Here is a 19,455-nt window from a genome sequence, read left to right on the forward strand (position 1 = left end):
AGATCCTGACCTGCCCTACCCCAGTGAGCCTCTAAGCCCCATTTTTAACTCTCTTCTCCAGGCAGGGAGGGACCCTTTCCACAGGCAGTTTTGGGGCATTTCTCTTCTTCTTCATCCACACCGTCCTGTAGCAGGAAAGTTCAGTTCAAGAGCTGAGGGTCCTTCCACCCTCCTGCATCCTCATCGTGCCCTCCCCACTCTTCAGCAGTTTCCTTCCTCCTGGACCAGCCAGTGCCTCAGCCCACGTCAAAGCCATGTGGCTACAAAGGATGATGTTTGATTATTGTCCAAGCTGGGGCTGAAATTGGCGCCACTCCCCACTTTGACACCGAGCAGGAAGGTGTTTGCCCTCCCCTCGGTGATGCTGTGGCCATCCCTGCTTCACTCCTGCCTTTCCCGCTGCTCCTGGAGGGAAAAGCAGCTGCGAGGAGGGGAAGGATGCGCTGCTTCGGCCTCATCCAGCTGTCCTCGGCGTGGCAACACTCCCCCTTAGCGGCAGGAGTGGAGAATAATCCTTCAAACCAGAAATAACTCTAAAGAAGTGACAAAACCATCTCCTGGCTCAACACGGCTCTCTGCCTGGGTGTTAATCCAGCTGCATTTCCACGGCGTGGGATTGGAAAAAAAGATGTCTGATATCCAGACAGGGGGGAACGATTTCCTTCCACAGAATTCACAGAATTCACAGAATCACTGGGTTGGAAGAGACCTCCAAGATCATCAAGTCCAGCCCAGTCCCAACACCTCAACTGAACCCTGGCACCCAGTGCCACATCCAGGCTTTGTTAAACACACCCAGGGATGGTGACTGCACCACCTCCCCAGGCAGCCATTCCAGGACTTTATCACTCTTTCTGTAAAACACTTTTTCCTAATATCCAACCTGAATTTCCCTTGGTGCAGTTTGAGGCTGTGTCCTCTGGTTCTGTCAGTGCTGCCTGGAGAAAGAGCCCAGCCCAGCTGAGCACAGCCACCTTTCAGGAGCTGTGAGAGTGCTGAGGTCAGCCCTGAGTCTCCTTTTCTCCAGGCTGAGCACCCCCAGCTCCCTCAGTGGTTCCTCACAGGGTTTGTGTTCCCAGCCCCTCTCCAGCCTCGTTGCCTCCTCTGGACGTGCTCGAGCGTCCCAAAGTCCTTCCCAAACTGAGGGGCCAGAACTGGACACAGCCCTCGAGGTGTGCCCTCACCAGTGCTGAGCACAGGGGCAGAATGACCTCCCTGCTCCTGCTGGTCACACAATTCCTGATCCAGGCCAGGAGCCATTGTCCTTCCTGGCCACCAGGGCACACTGCTGGCTCATGTTCAGCCGCCTGTTGACCAACAGCCCCAGGTCCCTTTCTGCCTGGGCACTGTCCAGCCACACCGTCCCCAGCCCATGGCATTGCAGGGGTTATCGTGGCCAAAATGCAGGACTGGGCACTTGGATTTATCAAACTTCACCTTGTTAGACTCTGCCCATCCATTCAACTGCTCCATGTCTCCCTGCAGAGCCCTCCTACCTTCCAACAGATGGACACACACTCCCAGCCCAGCGTCATCTGCAAACTTACTAATGAAAGACTCAATGCCCTCATCCGTTCCTTGCAGTGGAAGGGGGCTGGGTGCAGCCCTGAAGGCAGAGCACGGCAGGTTTTGCAGGAGGGGTCAGGCAGTGTCCCCATACATCCCCTTGGGATCATGGGCTGGGAGGGAGCCATGGGGCAGGACAGGAGCCATGGCAGGGAGGGCTCCAGAGAGCTGCAGCTGCAGGGATTATTAGGCAGAAATTAATCTGTAAAGAAAACTTAGCAACAGTTAGAGCAAATATTGATTTTGTGTTTGTCTGCTTGCACAGGGCCTGAGAAACGACAGATTTAGACATTAACTGGACTGTTTTGGCTTAATTCAAACCTCAATTTACACTGACCCTGGGAATAGACCACTACCTCAGCAGAATTGAATTTAAAGTTGGTTTTTTTTCTCCTCTTATCTGGTCCTTTTCTGCAGATCTGACAGCAATTTTGGCACCTGTTACCTCCTGTACAATTACAGATAACTCACTTTATTTTCACAGCCAGGCACTGGGCTCTCCCTTCCCCAGTGGACTGAATGGAGCACTTTCAGCAGCCCAGTGCCCTTGGCTGAACTCAGAACTGGGCACAGCACATTGGCACCAAAAACCCCAAAAAGAACCCTGAACCCCACCTTTAAAGACATCACTGTTGCACAAGGCATCCCATTCCCTGGGCTGGCTGCCTTGCTCAAAATCAAAGCTTTGAGTGAGCTTTCCCAAACTGAACAAATTCTGAAAAAATCTAAGGGAGATTAGGAATGCATCATCTATTTATTTTCCTACTGCATCTATTTAGTATTTTGGGAAAACAAAACCAAACATTAAGCATTTGCAAACAAAAACCTGCTATAAGGTACTAGATTTGCCTTTCACAAGCTATTCTGGCCACTGCCAGCCACACTTGTACAGGCCAAAGGCTGCCCATGGCCAGGGAAGATGACCTTGTGCTTGTCCCCTGCATAGTTTTGCTCAGTCTTTTCACAGCAGGGGTTATAACTCCCTGAAATTTCTAATTCCTAACATCTTCTCAGTGGAAACATTTATTTCCTCACCCTGGACCCTTTGGTTTCCACAGCAAAATGTTTTCCCCTGACCTAGTAGCATATTTTAATATTTGATTATTCTGCTCAGGCAGAGATGAAGAACTGCAGTTTTCTCACTCATGAAACAGGGGCAGGCAGGATTTTAAGTTTCCAAAGCACAGTTATTTTCCTGTCCAGCTGCAGCCAGCTCTTAGCACAAGTGGTCTCCATCTCTTGCAAGACCCAGGAGCTGCTCAGCTAATCCTCAGCATGTGCCTGCCCATCTAAAATCCGCCTTTTAATTTCCCAAACCTCTAAACCCACAGGTTAGAGCGTCAAAAATAGCACATGGGAAATTTTACAAGGTTATTGCTGAGCAACTACTCAATAAAAACCATAAGCAAAGGCAGGAGAGGAAGCACTTTGCTGCTGTCAGTAATCCCCAGGATCAAAGTATTTTTTGGTAAAGCAGAAGCCCTGGACTCCCCACCCCAACCTCAGCAGCCCCTTGCACTCATCACAGGGTGCTTTCCTGCGCTGAGCAGTGATAAAGCCCATGGAACATCACTGAGGTGTAACCAACTAATATTGAGCCATCAATGATCCTGTGATGGAGAATTTCCCCTGCTCTGTTACTAAGGAGCCATCAAAGGTCAGCAGGGCAAGGCTGGCTTGCAGCAGGACTTGCAGCCAGGTCAGCAGCATCTCCTGCCACAGCTGCCACCAGCTGGGGAACTCCCCATCCCAGGAACACAAACGTGGACCCCGTGCTCACAAAGCCCTTGCTTTGCCAGGGCTGGTCTTATACCCTACTCCCTATCTGAGCCTCATCATTTGTCTTTTTCTTGTATTTCCTTCAGATGCAAGAAATGCCCAAAATATGAGGAATTTCTCTGTTAACCACTTGCATTCCTCCACATCAGATGTCTCTCTCAATGGGTGTGGAATCAAGAGTCCCCTGTAAGCAACCTGCTGTTTGCACAGGCTTTAGCAGAATTCGCTGTGAAGATGAGATAAAAAAGCTGTGAAATTCCTCCAAGGAGCAGGAAGGAGCCCAGCAGCTGAGAGCCCTTGGAGGGACACACAGCAGCCCCCACACTGCTGACCATGGAGCTGTGTGAGCTCAGTGCTCCTCAGCCCCACCAGGCTCCAAACTAAGATTACCAATAAAAAAAACATGGATGTCCTTTTTTAATCACCTTACTCCATTATTTTTACTCTTCCCAACTTCTTTAATGCTTGTCCCAGCTGTAAACAATGTCCTGCTAGCAGCCAAGGCACTGCCACAACCCAGGAGCTCTAGCTATGATATTCCCTTCCCACTCCTGGTAAAAATCCTTTCAAAACCCTTTTAAAATCCTTTAAAAAAAACCTTTTTCCGTGTCTGGACTCAACCAGGGAGTCATCTGATCTGTTGTGGAATGCAAACTACCAAAAGACAAACTTTAAAGTCAAGCAGAACATGGGGTTTGTGCAAGAAGCTGGGCCATGGGAGGGGATTCCTCCCACACACAGCCAATGCTCCTGGAACACTTTCACCCTGGTTTTTCATTTAAAGCTAAATAAAACATCCAGATTTCCTTTGTGAATGAAGGTTGTGCTGCTCTGTGTCACTGCAGAGGCCTCAAGGGACATCAGCCACGGACATGGAGCCTCAGACTGAGAGAGGTCTCCAGCTCCAGTCCAGTAACTCCACAACCAGCATGAAGTTCAACTTCCGTGAGATTTTTACTGGAAAGAAAGCAGAGCATCCAAACTCAGAGGAAAACCCTTTTTTACTTCACCTGTAGAGCAATGTCCGTTCCTGGGCCCCAGGACAATCAAGCCACACTGGCAAACTCCACACTAGGAGAAGCTCCCTTTTCCAATTAAAAGCTAATTCTTTTTTACTCATCAACTATGCCAGACCTTGGTATTTTTCTGCCCCTTGAGCTTTCTCCATAGATGTTCTGCAATGCAGGACAGCCTGCACAGCCTGGATGTACAGCCTCAGAGAAGCAGTTTATTCTGTCTCATCCTCCTTTAATTTGGGGGCAGCTCTCAAACAGGGGGGCCAGGCTCACAGCCTGATTTATCCTCCAGCACACCCTGCCTGCTCAGCTCATGTCAGCTCCAGGAAGGAATTGCAATTCCAGGCTTGGGTTTCTACAGTCACCCAGTGCAGGAAGAGCCGAGCCTACCAAAGCCCAAGCAGAGAGGGATGGGTTTACAATGATTTTTCTTAAAATAACACCAGAAAGGGAGCAGCTAAAGCCAGGCTTTCAGACAAGTGGTCCCAGCTGTCTTTCCAAAGCAAACACTGCAACACCGAGAAACAGAAATAAAAATTACTTCATGGATTTGCTCTGGCCCTGAGCTTGTAAAAATGAAAAATGAGCACGGTTTCTAAACCTCCCTCATTTCCCAGGATCCAAGGTTTTACTAACAAGTTTGTCAGTAAGGATTTTTTTACTCTATTTCCAGCGTAAGGCACAACCTGACATGAGATTTGTACAGCCCAGCTCTGGTTTTCCAGAGTGGGTGGACACATCTTTGCTGTGTGCACAGCCCCAGCCAGAGGCAGAGCTGCCAGGCTGGCTTTGGCCAAGGAAAGCACATCACAGCTCACCCAAAAAGCTCTTCCTGTTCTGTCGAGCTGCTCTGCAGTTTTCCTAACACCTTTCCAATTGCAAAGTTAATGTGTTGCTAGGATCACCACATTCCATCCTTGGCTACTTCAAACCAGGCCAGTGCTACTGCTGGCACACTGGAATTGCTACATGGTGCAACTTTAGCCTCCAAAGGGCAACAGCAAGGCTCTGCTACATCACACCCTCCTGCTGCTCTTCTGCAGCCTCCATCACCCCCTGCACCTCTGCAGGGATCCCAGCCTCCCTGACTCAAACAGTGTGGCACCTGCCCACAGCCAAAACTCTGGAACAGCTGATGGAACTACTAAGAGTGTGTGTGGGGGGAACCTCCCTTCTCCCTGCTGAGAAGCCAACAGGAATTCAACAACTTGCCAGGAGAGCAAAGAGCCCACACAAAAACCAGCACTTTGCTGCCTTCCCCCAGCACTTGAGGCAGAGGCAGAGTCCAAGGGATGTGAGCACCATCATTTATTGGAAGAGGGAGCACAGTCGTGGGGAGAGGCCCCTGCTGGAGCCATGGCAGGACAAAGCAGCCCCACAGGGAGCAAGGGGCTCCAGACACAGGTCACCCCACAGCACCTCACCCTCCCCTCCTCCTTCTCCAGCCCAGGGAGACACTCCATCCCCTGGGGAAAGCCAGGAGCGAGACTCAAGGCATGCAGGAACCTTCACAAAGCCATTGCTGAGGTACCAGAGCAGCAGCAGGAATCCAGGGATGCTGTGAGGCTGGTCTCCAGCACCTGCTGCACGTGCTGCTCCAAGCTGGAACACAGCTGCTGCTTCCACTTTTCCAGAGCTCAGGTCTTGCAGAGAGAGGTCTTGCTGTCAGCTTTCCAAGCCTCCCTTGTTTGCCTTTCCATAATTATCCCAAAGCTTGCATTCCACACACTAGCCAGCAGTTAGCCCAATTTATTACAATGTAGATCTACCTGGGAACTGAAGGAAAAATAATCCACTCCCATATACTAAGGCCTGGCAGAAGATATTTTTTCCTGTGATTCCCCCTCCACTTATTAAAAAGTTTTAAAAAATAAGATTAGAAAGCAGAACAATCCTTCATGATAAGATTAAGGTCCTTGATGTGTGACTCTGTTTCAACGTGCCCAGAAACTGTCGAGCTTTCTCCTGCATGAAGAGTTGGTCCCGAGTTCCACCACAGGCCACTGCTTTCCAAGCCCTGGTCATCTGCAGAAGGAAGAGAAAGGACGTGTACCACACAGTCAAGGGCAAGGACAAACATCTTGTGACATCCTGTTCTAAAAGACTGCAAAAATAAACAAAACTAACAAGGCAAATAAAACTTCAGAACCCATCTCACAACCAGGAGGAACTTGCCCACCACCAGTTACTCCTCACAGCTGAGGTGGTAATTTCTGGGGTTTAGGGTCAGCAGTTTCCCAGGTGAGGGCTCCATTTCAAGACAGTCCCTTTCAGGGCTTTTCCATTACTTGCCTCAAGACAAAAACCCCAAAGCACAAACCTATTAAAACTCACTGGAAACTATTAAAACTCACACATTCTGAAAGATATTCCAGAATGATAGAAGGAATTCAAGCACAGCTTTGGAGTTTATTGCCAACCAGTTCAACTCCTACAGGAGCTGCTGGGGCCCAGGTCTGTTTTGATCAAATGCCATCCTTAACAGCAATCTGGTGCCTTCAGTTTCAGCAGGGTCCCACAGCACAAAGGAGGAGCCACAACCCAGGAGTGCTTCAGTCTCTGCATGCAGAAAGGGCACCCATGAGGTGTTTCTGCACTCCAGGAAAGCCCCTGAGGATCCTCTGGTAAATGCCAGGAGACAGGCAGTGCCCTGAACTGGAAATACCCACTGCAGGGAACCAGGGCTCCAGTGTTGGCCACAACAGGAACATCCCACACAGCCAAAAGCCACAGCATGGCTTTGGGCCCACTGAGGCTTAGCCCAGAGCTGGATGAGCTTCTTCAATGAAAAACTGCCTGCCAGCAGCACCAGAGCAGCACAATAAATCCCCAGAGGCCAGCAGCAGCACAGACTGCCCTGCTGGCTGTGAGCAATGGGATTTCACTGCACACCTGTACTCTGTCACCACACCAGTTGCCTCCCTGTCACCCCCAAAGTTTATTTATACAGAGCTATTAGCTCACAGAGCAACACAGCCCTGGCCAGGACAGGAGGAGAAATGGAAGTGTTTAAGAAGGGTTTAATTTGGGAAGGAGAAGGAATCACTCTGGCTGAGGGGTCTTTATTTGCCAGAAGAATCAGGTTTCACAAGCCAGCTCTAATGCAGGGACAGATCCCCCCTCAGTGCAGTTTCCTGAGGATAACCCTGCACCTTCCTGGGATGGGAAAACACTATCACAGGAGCCCCCAGTTGCAGTTTAACCCCCCAACAAGGACAGGTCATGTTTCCATCCCCACTGAAGCTATCAGAGACCTCAAGTGACTCAATCCAAGCAAATACCTACAAAATTATGGTCCAAATCCCCATGCCTAAGCTACACTTTGTCTAAGCCCAGCAAATAGGGATACCTCTTCAAGAATGCATCCTGCCTGAGAGTGGGGAAGATTGTAGAGAGATCTGTTTATGCCCCAGAGGGCATTTGTAGGCTGCTGTGACTCCAGCAGAACCCAGTTCCAACTGTGCAGAGCTGAGGAACAGAGCTACTGTAACAGCACCAACCTCAGCACAAGGTACAAGGTGCCACACTGCCAGCTGGAGCTCTGTGCCACAGGGCCAGGATAAAGCAGGATAAAGCCAGACTATGCTGCCTAAGGCACACAGCCTTCCCCACTACCCAGAAACACCCTAAAAAACACAGGGGTAGGAAATACCTTCCTGTTTAACCTTTATACAGCACTTCAGAGTTGCTCTGCCCTGAAAAGCAAAAAAAAGATGAGCTTGCTGCTGTCCACTCAAGAAGTCCCCACTGGAAAAAGGAAGGTTTACTTTACTGCCAGAATAGTCACCCAAATTCCTTTCTGGGTGAGAATTCCCATGAGGAAATCCAGGGCCAAACATGCTGAGCAGGCCACAGCTGTGGCTTTAAGGAACATAAAATGACACCTCTGGCTCAGCATCTCCCAGCCTTGGTGTAAAGACAGCCCTGACAGTGCAGGGATGCCTGTGCAGCAGTTCAGAGCTCCATCCCTCACTCCTCAAGGGACAAGGGCTGCACTGCCACATAAACTCCTCCCTGGGAGAGCAGTGGCTGCTGCAGGGCTTACCGGTGCTGGTGGCCTGAAATGGCTTGGCATTTTCCTACAGGACATTTTCTCTGGCTGTACTTGCACAAAGGCTCTGTTGAGCAGACCACTGTCATTCTTCCTGCTCGAGGAGGACAGGTTCAGGGACCTTGACAGGAAATTCACAGGCTGCACCAAGAGAAAAAGTATAAGGAAAGAAGAGATCCAGCCCTTCATGGACTGTTCAAAGGCAGCTCCAGGCTGCTACTGCTGCTTTGCAGAGTGTTTTCAGAGCAGAGCCAGCTCTGCCCCTGCTCTGAGCACACAACCCTCACCTGGGCTCTTTTGAAACACACAGTCTTTGGGAGGGCAGGCTGGTTTTGTGTCATGTCTTCATCCACAATATCCAGCGCCAGAGACTTCCGGACCTTCTTGATGGGACTCCTGCGCAGCTGGGGAATGTAGGGACACCAGTGTCACCATGAATCCACCCTGCAAAGTGCCACCCTGAGGGCCCAGGTGCACACCAGGGCCACAGCACCCCAGTTCTGCATGGCACCAGCACCTCAGGAAGATGTGTGCAGCCTTCCCCACCAAAGGGCACAGCAGCTTCCAGTGTCCCCCTCCTGGCACCTCGAGCCACCAGTTTAGAGGAGCTTTTAGTAGGAAGGGAAGGCCACCAGGAAACTGACTTTTCATGCCATCCCACAGCCTTCTGAGAGCCCAACTTGCCCCAGGTGCTCCAAGTGTGCCAACAAGCTCTGAGCTCAGCATAAACCAGGACACTCTTGGCAGTACTTTAAGCAGGCCTTAACCTCAGGCACTTCTTGATGATTAAAAGAGAGCAGCCACAGGGCTAAAAACATTTTGGCATCAATAGCAGGATGACTAAAACCATCCAAAATACTCCTTAAGAGCACAGGGCAGCTTGGCAGCTAGTACTGGATGCACAGCCAGCTCACCCCTTGTTTCCTCTTCTGTTTCTCAGGCTTCACATCATCCTCTATGATGAGTTCGATGCCAGCTTCACTTCGGAGCACCTCCTTCAAGTCTTCTTCCAGGTGAGGAGTCTGGGGCTGGGGTGGAAAGGCACAGAGAGCACAAGGCAGTCAAAATCTCCATGCTGGGCAGGCTTACAAGCATTTCCCTCTAGAGACAATGGGGTCAGGAGAGCCCACAGTGGGAGGACAAACACAAAAACCTATTTGCTTCCCAGCTGGAAAAGATATGACAAGTTTTCTGCTAGCCTGATGGATTTACAGGATCTCCAGGTGCAGGGACTTACCAGCTGAACACCAGTGTGCCATCAAGAGACTGGTGTGCATACAAGGCCTGGGAGATCCAGCTCCTCAGGGAGGCCTAGGCAGATCATTTCCCTGCTCCTCAAGGTCATTAGTAGCCAAGCACTGCAGCCTGATTCAAGGGCAGCTTTTTGGCATTTTTAGCTGGTTTACAGAGGATCTGAAATCCTGCAGCTCTTTACAATGAAATGATCACTGTGACAATGTCCCCTTCACCCCTCCCCTCTCAGCCTGGCACTACCAAACTGCCCTTTGTTCTAGCACAGATAAGAGTTTGCTCACACCCCTGCCCCAACCTCCCCCAGCCCCGTGTCTCATTTGCATTCATCAGCCCCACAAAGCACAGCCCTGCCCAATAAATACCAGAGGTCTAATTGGTCCATATTTCTCCAGGGCATTTTTGAAAGGCGTGGGAGTGTGAGGTGTGTTGTCCACCACATATGTCTGATCTGGTGTGACAAACCTGGAAGCAGAGTGGGGAAGACAAGGGATCAGACAGGCTGTAACCCACACAAGGCCACAAACCACCCAGCAGCTGAGCACAACAGAGGTCACTTGGCTGTGCCCCCAGTCAGCTTGGACACTCACTCCCTGCAGCTCAGAGAAGAGCTGGTTTTTTTGGGGGGCGGGTGGGAGGGGAAACAGTGATTTAAGGAAATGCCCAGCCTGCCTTGCCCCTCTCTCAGTAATACCATGACAAGTACTGAGAGCTATGTCTGAACTGGACCAGACTCCTGTGTGGAAAAGGGAGGACTTACGCTAAGTTCTTCTGGAGCAGAGGGGTCTTGTCCCTGTGCAGTGGGGTGGTGACAATCACCTTCTGGCTGCACACAGGCGTGGAGGTCAGGGAAGGGTTCTCCAGTTCTAGTGTATCCTGTTTGCTCCAAAAGTTCAAGAACTGCACAGCACAGGAAGGAAAAATTAAAGACACTCAGTCTCAAGCAGCCCAGCATTGCAACACAAGCCATTACTTTTCCCTAAATATGAGGGAAACCCTGAAGCTGAAACAACCCTCCCAAACTAGGGTGGGTTACAGACTCAGTTCTGTACACAGACACACACACAAAAGCTGCCAGGAGGTGCCTCACACCTATAAAGATTATTCACTTCCCATAAGGGATGAGCTGATACAACTATCAGAGCTACCAACTACAGAGTGGAAGAGAAGTCTCTCCTTGTACTGGTAATCTCAGCTCACCCAGTTTATTCCAACCTCAGGTTGGCAAACGTGAGGGAAGTCCATGTAACACAAAGTGTACAAGATAACAGGTCTTGCACTGAGCTGTCCTCAGCTTAAACTATGAGAAAACAACAAGCTGTGTTAGCTCTTCTAGGGTTTTACTTCAGAGCAGCCAGGAAGTGACAGCTCTGCTCCCATAAGGAACAGTGTACCCAAGAGCCCCTTGGAAGAGAAAAACTGTGTTTGTGACATTCACTGATGGCTGAAGCTCAGCTTGAGACAGGGCATGCACTTTTGTCTTTTCAGACTCACTCCAGACATTCCTGCCTTTTACACTCTGCAGAGCTGTACATTATGGGATATTATGGGTCCTGCTCTGATTTCTTCTTCGTGCTGAACTTTCATTCAAGTCCACCTAAACCTGCATTTTGGACTCTCCTGTGGTGCCTCTCCCACATTTTGTTCTGCAGAAACAGCAGAAATAAAGGCCTGGAAGGCACAGTTGGGGAGGGTCTGGACAACAGAGCTGCAGTGGGAACTGTGCTGGAGAATGCAGCAGCCTTTATTTTGATTTATAGACACAACTCCACCACTTCACATGAGACACTCGGGGGTCTGACCACCACAGTGCTTCAAGGTGACATGTGTCGGAGACCACATGTGAGGACACTGGGAGTCACAGCAAAGGCCGAAACATTCTGAGTCCCTTTTGCAAAAAAGACAAGGCCAGAACCATTTCCAAAGGCACAGCAGGACAGATCTGCACAAGGTGTTTGCTGCCCAGCCTGTCTGTGTGACTGAACTGCAAACAGACAGGGAAAGCAACTGGTGCCACTCTGCTGCCCACAGCTGGGGCAGCAATGCCCTGGGGACAGCAATGCCCTGGGGACAGCAGCATTCCAGTGTGCTCTCCATCACACCCTGGTATGCAGATGAGGCTCCTTCCTCACGATGTGGCCTGCCCTACACACAGGGTAGCTGGGCTTTCTTAAAACTGCACTCACTCCCAGATGGAGGCACTGGCTGCTGCTCCCACAGGAAGGGCAGTGCTGAAGAGAAGCAGGGCCAGACACCAACTCTGAGCCTTCTTTTAGTGCAGGAACATGCTCTGCACACTGGCACGGCCTCATTCAAGGCAGGAGGAGCACAGAGCTGGCAGAGCTGATGGGAATACGTGACATTAGGGCAAGAAGATACCTGAGATGGAGAGAAGGGCAGTGTCTTTACAGGAGTGCCCTTGGGGGTCATGCTGTTGCAGGAGTCCAGGAAGGACATGCTGGTGCTGGTGACGTTCTCCGTGACGGGCGAGAGGGATATCTTCCTCTTCTTCTGCCTCTTCAGCACCGAGGGCGGGGTGCCAAAGCTGCCCTCGGCGTGCGGGGAGATGGGGATGAGCTCTCCCTTGCTGCTCCTGCTCAGGTCAGAGATGGTGTGGCCGTCCAGGCGGTACTCGGTGACGCTGGGCAGCGCCGGGGCCGCCTCGCCGGGCGCTGGTCTGGCCGGGCTGGTGCTGCAGCTGCTGCTGCCAGCCAAGGGCTCCTCGGGCAGGTCAAACTGGGTCAGGTCACACCACCCATCTGGGTCCTGCACACAAGGGAAAGCGTCAGCAGCTGCCCAGGGTGGCAGCTGAGCAGACAGACTGGTGAACTGGGAGGTGAAATAAGTGGGGGTGTGAGGTGGCACCAAGCTTTGGAAGGAGCCTGGCCAGGGACAGCTCAAGTCCTGCTCTCCTCTGCCACAGGCACAGCTGGAGCCAGAGCAGGGCTGACCCAGCTGAGAGCTGTTGCTTGTGCATGGGGCAGGCTTTTCTATTTATGCAAGGCTGGTTTTCCTGTTTGGTTCACAGCACAGCTGCACAAACAGCTGCACCCCCTCAGAGAGGGGACAAAATAACCAGCTGGGCAGAGGGCTGGGGGCAAACACTGAAGGAAGCAACTATCACCCAAGAGCAGCCCACAGTCTTGGGCACACCTGTACAGCTGGGCATGGGGCTCTGGTGTAACCTGCACAGCTGAAAGCAGATTAAAACTAATCAGACCAGTTCAGAAATGAGCTGCTTCACAGCTCCACCCCAGCAACACCCAGCACCACAAAAGCAGGCCCCCAAGGGCCCACAGATGTGCTGCTCAGCCTCAGGCACACCATCTTGCTATACAGAGTGACTCCTTCATGCCTCAGGCAGGCTGGGGGCTGCAGAGGCAACTTCCCTCTGATGGCAGCAAAGTGCCCTGTTGATGTTAGCCAGCCTCCCACCCTGGCATGCCTCTGTCACCCAGGGGACCTCAGCACTGCTTGACTGGCTGAAAATAACTAATTTCAGTGAAGCTACCTCCACTGAAAGCAAATGGTGGCAATCATGCCAGCGTGAAGGGGTCTGTCCTGCATAGTACAATGGGCTTGGCTTATTTCCAGTCTGTCCTGTCCTATCCCACCCCATGACAGGACAGAAAGGACAGCCAGTGAGCATGGGCCTGAACCATTTAAAAAAGGAGAGCCAGGGACACTCTGGCTGACAAAGAAGGGCTTGAAATCAATTTGCCAGCACTTACAGCCTCCCACACAGGCAGAGCCCATGCACAAGGACATCCAGCTAGGAAAAGCTACAAGCCCACAGCAATACTGGCAGAGCTGGAAAGGTCTAATCCAGCCCTGGAAGAGAGACAGGGGGAGGCTGCAAGGCAATGACAGACCCAGTCCTCCTCAGGCTGATGATCAAGGGGATCCAGTAAGTTCACTCAAAAAGAGTGAGGATAACACAGTAGCTGGGGGGTCTGTTACTTACAGATTCAATCATGTCCAGAGCTTCACTGAGGGCTGGGGCACAAGCTGGGTACAAATAGTTGGCAGCTTCAACAACCCATTTGTATGGTGATTCGACCAACGAAGCACCATCCTCGGGCACTGCATCATCTGGGGTCCCCTCCACGTTCTGCTCTGCCACTCCTGCAGCTGGCAGCTCCAAGGGCAGCTCCTGCACACCCGTCACTTCCTCATCACTGACATCTTCTTCCTTTATTTCAGAGATATCCACTGGCCAGTTTGGCAGGACATTCTTGGCACATGCAATAAAGAAAGGCCAGGTATCAGCAGAGAGCAAGGGGACAGTGCCAGGTGCTGGGGACAAAGAGCACCTGGACACGTTCAGCTTTGCCCACTCTCCTACCTGCCACTGGGTTTGTCTCACATGCCCATTCTCCCTCGCTGCTCTGTCCCATACACTACCTAAGAAGGAGTGCATGCAACATAACAAGCACAGGACTCTTTAATTCAAGATTTCACTGAACAGTGTCCCAGGAGAAAGTTGTACTTAGGCTGAGCACGTAGCACTTGTTCTATGTGTCCTATTTACCAGGAGCCTGCCTTCAAAAACTACATGCTTTCTTCATGAAAACAATCACTGGGTGGACTTTCCTGCTTCCTTTTTTAGAGGAAAGTAACACAGTATCTCTTCACCCTGCTCCCACACACACACTGTCTGGAGCAGCCTCCTTCTCCCACCAGCAACAGCACAATGAAGCCAAAAGAATAGTCAGTGTCCAAGACAGACTTGGTGTTGGAATTGGCAAGGTAACAGCTCTAGCAGACTGCTGTCCTCTGCCTGGATAACACACTCAGGTTCCCACAACACCTCTAGCTCCTGGAGGGAGAGATCTGGGAGGCTGGGGAAGGCACAGGCTGTCTAAGCAGACATCAGGCTGTGGAAAAGGCAGCAGGAGGCAGCAGAAGGGTGGATGAAGAGCTCCAGAATGCATTAGTACAGCAGGGGACTGACCCAGCTGCCTGCTGCAAGTGCAGTACCTGGCTCTCAGCTGTCGTCTGACTTTGCCTCTCCTTGTTATCCAGCTCCACGAGGAAGTACAGAGACTTGGACTCCTTGGTTTCATTAAGGAAACCTCCCGTGTCCACTTTCCTCTTAATGGTGGAATTCCAGTGATTCTTCACAGCATTGTCAGTCCTGCAGAGGGAGCAGAAGGGAACAAACCATCACTTACAGCAGCTTTAAAGCACAGCTAGTTGCTCCAACATGCTCCCCAGCCCCATCCCAAGAGCTTAACACACGGATTTCCACGGGCCACGCAGCAGGGAAGGCAGCAGTGAGCAAAGGGGTCCTACCTCCCAGGCAGCAGCTTGGCAATCTCTGCCCAACGGTTCCCCAGGACCTTGTGGGCCTCAAATATGATGCGATCCTCCTCCTCTGTCCACGAGGACTTCTTCACCTCAGGGTTCAGGTGGTTGTGCCAGCGTTCCCGGCACTGCTTCCCTAACCGCCCTTTCAGGTGCTTGGCTATCAGGGTCCACTGTTTGGTGCCATATTTTTTAACCAGTTCAATTACCTTTGGAGAGAGTGGGAGGGAAATAAGGAAATGGAAAAAAGGAGGGGAGGGTCAGTGCAGTCATCTTCAGGCTTTGCTCTTCGCCCCTCCTGGGACCAGGTAAGTGCAAACAAAGGAAGGCCCCTTCGGAGGACAAGCTGGAGGGAGCCAGCAGGGCTATCAGGTGTTCCAACCCTCACAAGAGCAATGATTCTGCCAAATTTCTGTAAGAGGCTGTTTCCATGCAGACATTTTGCCACAGGGCACCTGTGAATGCAGATGACCCCTGACAGAAGATGGGGTGGAGACTGGCAGGTGCCCAGATGCAGAAACACATTTTCATTTCTGAGCAAGGGCCGAGTCCCACCTACTCCAAGGCTCCTCTGCCCTCCCTACTTCCAAGGACCTGGCTTTGTGACAACTGTCCCCATAAGCTCTGCACTGGCCTGCTGCTCCCTTTAACAGTTTGGTACACCCAGGACAGACAGGGCTACAGCTCCATGCCCTGACAGCACCAGGATACAGAGGGAGAGATCCAAATTCACTTCAGAACCATCCACTTTGCCTCTTACCCTCCACCCAGGGCTTTGTCACTTCTGCCAGAGCCCCAACACAAATTCTTCTGGGCACTGAATCCGTTCTGGGCTCCTAAAATATCCAGGGCACAGTCAGGATGAAAAAATCTGCAATGTTCAGCCACCAAAATCCTGGCTGAAGTGTTCTCAAAGAACATTTCTACCCTGGCCAGCTGTGCTGAGCTGAAAGGTGCAGGTAAAAGTGATGCTCGTGTAACAAATGTGCTTGCTGCAGACTCTTGCCTTTCAAGCACAGAAAAATGGACCAAAGATGCCAAACTGAGGCCAAGGAGCTGGGCCAAAGCAATGAGGAGAGAGCTGGAGCCTAGCCTGGCCAGGATGGGTAGGCTGGCAGAGTCAAGATGATGCAAAGGGAAGGGGAAAGCAGGCAACAACTGCTCTGCTGTAAGAACAGGGAAGAACATCAGGAGAAGCTTCCTTAGGGTTTGACAAAATGTAATAAGACCAAAAGGGAAAGAGTCAGGGAGCAGGAGTGTTACAGAGAATCTGCCGAATTAGGATGTTCTGTACTAGAAAACCTTGGTAAAATCTGGATTTCACTCCAACTTTTCTTAAGTACATCAAGATGATAACTCTGTCTGAGCCAGCCCCTCTTGGCTGACTCTGGAATCAGCAGAGAAACAGGCTCACAGAAGTCATGATTCACCCAGCCAACCTCAGACATGCACTCCAGCCTGCCTGCTGTGGCACAGGAAATGCCAGTTTTATTTTCTCTTAGATCCAACCTGGCCAGGCCAGGTGGAGACCTGCCAGCAGGCAGATGAATTAATTCCCTTTTCAGCTCTCTCCCTTGGCAGCCTACTGTAGCAGCACTGTGTGAAAGGGGGAAGGTGTTTACCTGGAGAGGCCTAGATCACATCCCAACCATCACTGCCTGGGCTGCTCAGGGCAGAGCAGACAGAGCTGCTCTCACAGGTACCCACCAGGGAGAACAATTACACCTGAGTTCACAACACCTGAGGATGGGTCTGACATCTCCACCCTCTCTGCAGACAGAGGCAGTCCAACACTCTGATCCTCTCAGCCCTGACTTACCTTTTGATCCTCCTCTTTGGTCCACGGGCCCTTAACCAGGTCTGGATTCAACACTCTCAGCCAGCGGTACTGACACTGCTGGTCACTGCGGTTCTGGGAACAGCAATGGGAACAGCCTTGTGTTAGGCCAGAGGCTCCTGAGGCCCAAAACCCCCCAAAACTGACAGCAGCCCCCATACACACAGTCTGTCCCACAGTACACCTGCAGAAGCACATAGAGAACACATATGGAGGTCCTGGGCCCAGGGCACTGGACAAAGAGGCAGGAACCTCAATTCCTCACCCCAACTCCAACAGACTCACCATGGAAAGCCCTCTGTGCAAGAAGGTCTCCCTGCCTTGAAGCAGTCCCATTTCACAGCTTGGAGCTATGAAGTCAGAGCAGAGTCCCACTGCACAGCCACAGGGAACCAGCACAAGGAGAAGCAGCAACATGCAAACACTGGGATTCCCAGCTGGGCATGGGGTCACTTACAGGAAAGTGGCTGGCCAGGAACTTCCAGTCGTTCTGCCCATAATGGCTCACTAACATCTTCAGCTGCTCATCCTGCAGAGGACAAAACATCCACTTTCAGATACACTGAGGCAACACACACCACAGGACTGATGATAGTAAAAGAACAAGTTAGATGTTTTGAACTGTCAAGGTTTTGTTGGCATTGTGTGCTCAGGGGAGGAAGGCAGCTCACACCAGTGTTCAGCAGCCCTCCAGTACATGGAGCCCAACTGGAGCAGACTGGTTCTGAGCTCTGCACTAAGCTCATACATTAAGTATAAAACAAGAGTTCAGCTCTGTTCCTCTACAGTCTGGTTCAAACCCTATGGCCAAGGGCCTGTTTACCCAGCCCCAGAACACTCCTGACCAGACAGTCCATCTCCCAGCCCAGCCACTGGTTTTGTCTGGCCAGGAAAGCTGACAGATTGAAGTGTATCACCACCTGCCCAGTGCTCTTCTGTCTTTCGGTGCTACAGGGCTTGTACAGCATCTCTTTTGTGATCCCTGCTGTAGCCTGGGTATGCAAACTCCTACAGCTCACAGAAAGCCTGTTGGAGACATCCTTGTCTGTGAGCTCCAGAGAGCTCAATAGCGAAATTATTCCCTGCCCAACATGAGCCCGAGGCTTTGATCCCTCCACAAAGACCACCTTACTTGATGTTCTGACCCCAGCTGTAGTTTTCACACAGCACAAAACTGATAGTGAAACTGGAAGAAAGGAGGAGACAATCCCAGTTAACTTCAGGCTCTTAGCCAGGATGACTAAGCCATGATCCCAAGTGTCAATGCTCCCTGCTTTTGCTCCAGATAAAGGAGTACATTTCCACTGCACATTTCAGCTCATTGGAGGCCTCAGCCATCATCTGAACCCCTCTGTGCTCACAGGAGTGCTGCAGGCAGTGGTGTTTCACCCCGTACTCACAGGCTTAAGTTAAAAATGTTTGAGCTCTTGCTCTTCAGGTTAGACTTCAAACTCCCCTGAACCTCATTCAGGCCTGAGCTCAGTGGAAATGACACAAGGTCCTCTCCAGCAGCAAGACAGGAGGAGGTGAGATCAGGGCCAGCAGGTGAGGACTGGGGTGGAGTCACCCAAGCCCAGGGTGCCATGTCGGAGGCACCACGCCAAAGCACCTCTCTCAGCAGATGTCAGGCTCTCACTCACCTCTTCTGGTGTCCACTTGACTTTGCACCTGCCATCCCGCTGCTCCGGCACATCCAAGTCGGTATCCTGGTAATGCGGCTCATCCTGGTCCTCACTGCGGGTGAGTAAAGGAAGATTATCCTTTCTACCCGATAAAAACGCAGGAGAGGGACCAACCTCCACCATACAGAGCAGAGCTCCAGATCTCCCCCTTCCAGCACCGAGCCCCAACCGCACCGACACCCACCCACACACCCCAGGCTGAAAGGAGATCCTCAACTTTAGGCGCCAGCTGGCAAGTTTAATTCTGCCCAGAGCAGCGGAAAGAGCGTTTCTTTCCATTCCCTTCCACTTCTGTCCCTCGGGGTGGACTTTGCATCTGGGCATCCAGGCACAGCTCAGCAGCTCCCGGATCGCTGGCGCGAAGGGGCGCGGGGAGCGGTGCGGGGAGCGGCCGCAGGGCTCCCGCTCGCCCGCCGCTCCCGAGCGGGCAGAGCCGGGGGAATGTCCCAGCGCGGGTACCGCGGGGCCGCCGCCCTGCATCCCGCATCGCGCTGTCCGGCCGGCGAGCGGGAACGGGGCCGCCGGGAGGAGTCTCCCGCGGCTGGGAGCGAGCACGGGGAGCCCCGGCACGGCGGGGCCGGCACTCACCCGCGGGCGCGGCGAGCCATGTCGGGCCGGGGCTGCGGGCCGGGGCTGCGGGCCGGGGCTGAGGGCCGGGGCTGAGGGCCGGGGCTGAGGGCCGGGGCTGAGGGCCGGGCGCGGGTCCGGAGCGGCGGCGCTGGCGGCGCTTTCCTATCTCGCGCCAACGGCGCCCCCCCGCGCGGGGCCGGGCCGCGCATGCGCGCCGCGCCTCCCGCCCGCACAAAGAGGCGCGCGCGGGAGGGCGCCCGCCCGCCCCGCCCCCGGCACCCTCAGGGAGCCCGCAGCGACCCGGGACACACCGCATCCACCCCTACACCGACCTGGGACACACCGCATCCACCCCTACAGCGACCCGGGACACACCGCATCCACCCCTACACCGAC

At 52.4% G+C, this 19,455-nt stretch overlaps 1 protein-coding gene across 2 annotated transcripts; it reads right to left on the bottom strand.

Annotated features, from left to right (window-relative positions):
- Positions 1–5,640: 5,640 nt before the first annotated feature.
- MYBL2 (MYB proto-oncogene like 2) lies at positions 5,641–19,131 on the bottom strand. Of its 2 annotated transcripts, XM_053993306.1 has the most exons (15): positions 19,078–19,131; positions 18,448–18,541; positions 17,265–17,336; positions 16,790–16,882; positions 14,959–15,179; positions 14,644–14,800; positions 13,628–13,897; positions 12,043–12,429; positions 10,424–10,563; positions 10,029–10,128; positions 9,327–9,440; positions 8,700–8,816; positions 8,407–8,553; positions 8,014–8,056; positions 5,641–6,386 (listed from the first exon to the last, which is right to left on the bottom strand). In XM_053993306.1, exons 1-15 carry the CDS (start codon positions 19,095–19,097, stop codon positions 6,238–6,240), a joined length of 2,124 nt encoding a protein of 707 aa, XP_053849281.1. In that variant the 5' UTR covers positions 19,098–19,131; the 3' UTR covers positions 5,641–6,237. The 2 variants fall into 2 exon arrangements, with proteins under 2 accessions (XP_053849281.1, XP_053849282.1); XM_053993307.1 differs by lacking the exon at positions 8,014–8,056.
- Positions 19,132–19,455: the final 324 nt, after the last annotated feature.

Source organism: Vidua macroura, chromosome 17 (assembly GCF_024509145.1).
Source record: "Vidua macroura isolate BioBank_ID:100142 chromosome 17, ASM2450914v1, whole genome shotgun sequence".
Lineage (NCBI taxonomy): Eukaryota > Metazoa > Chordata > Aves > Passeriformes > Viduidae > Vidua > Vidua macroura.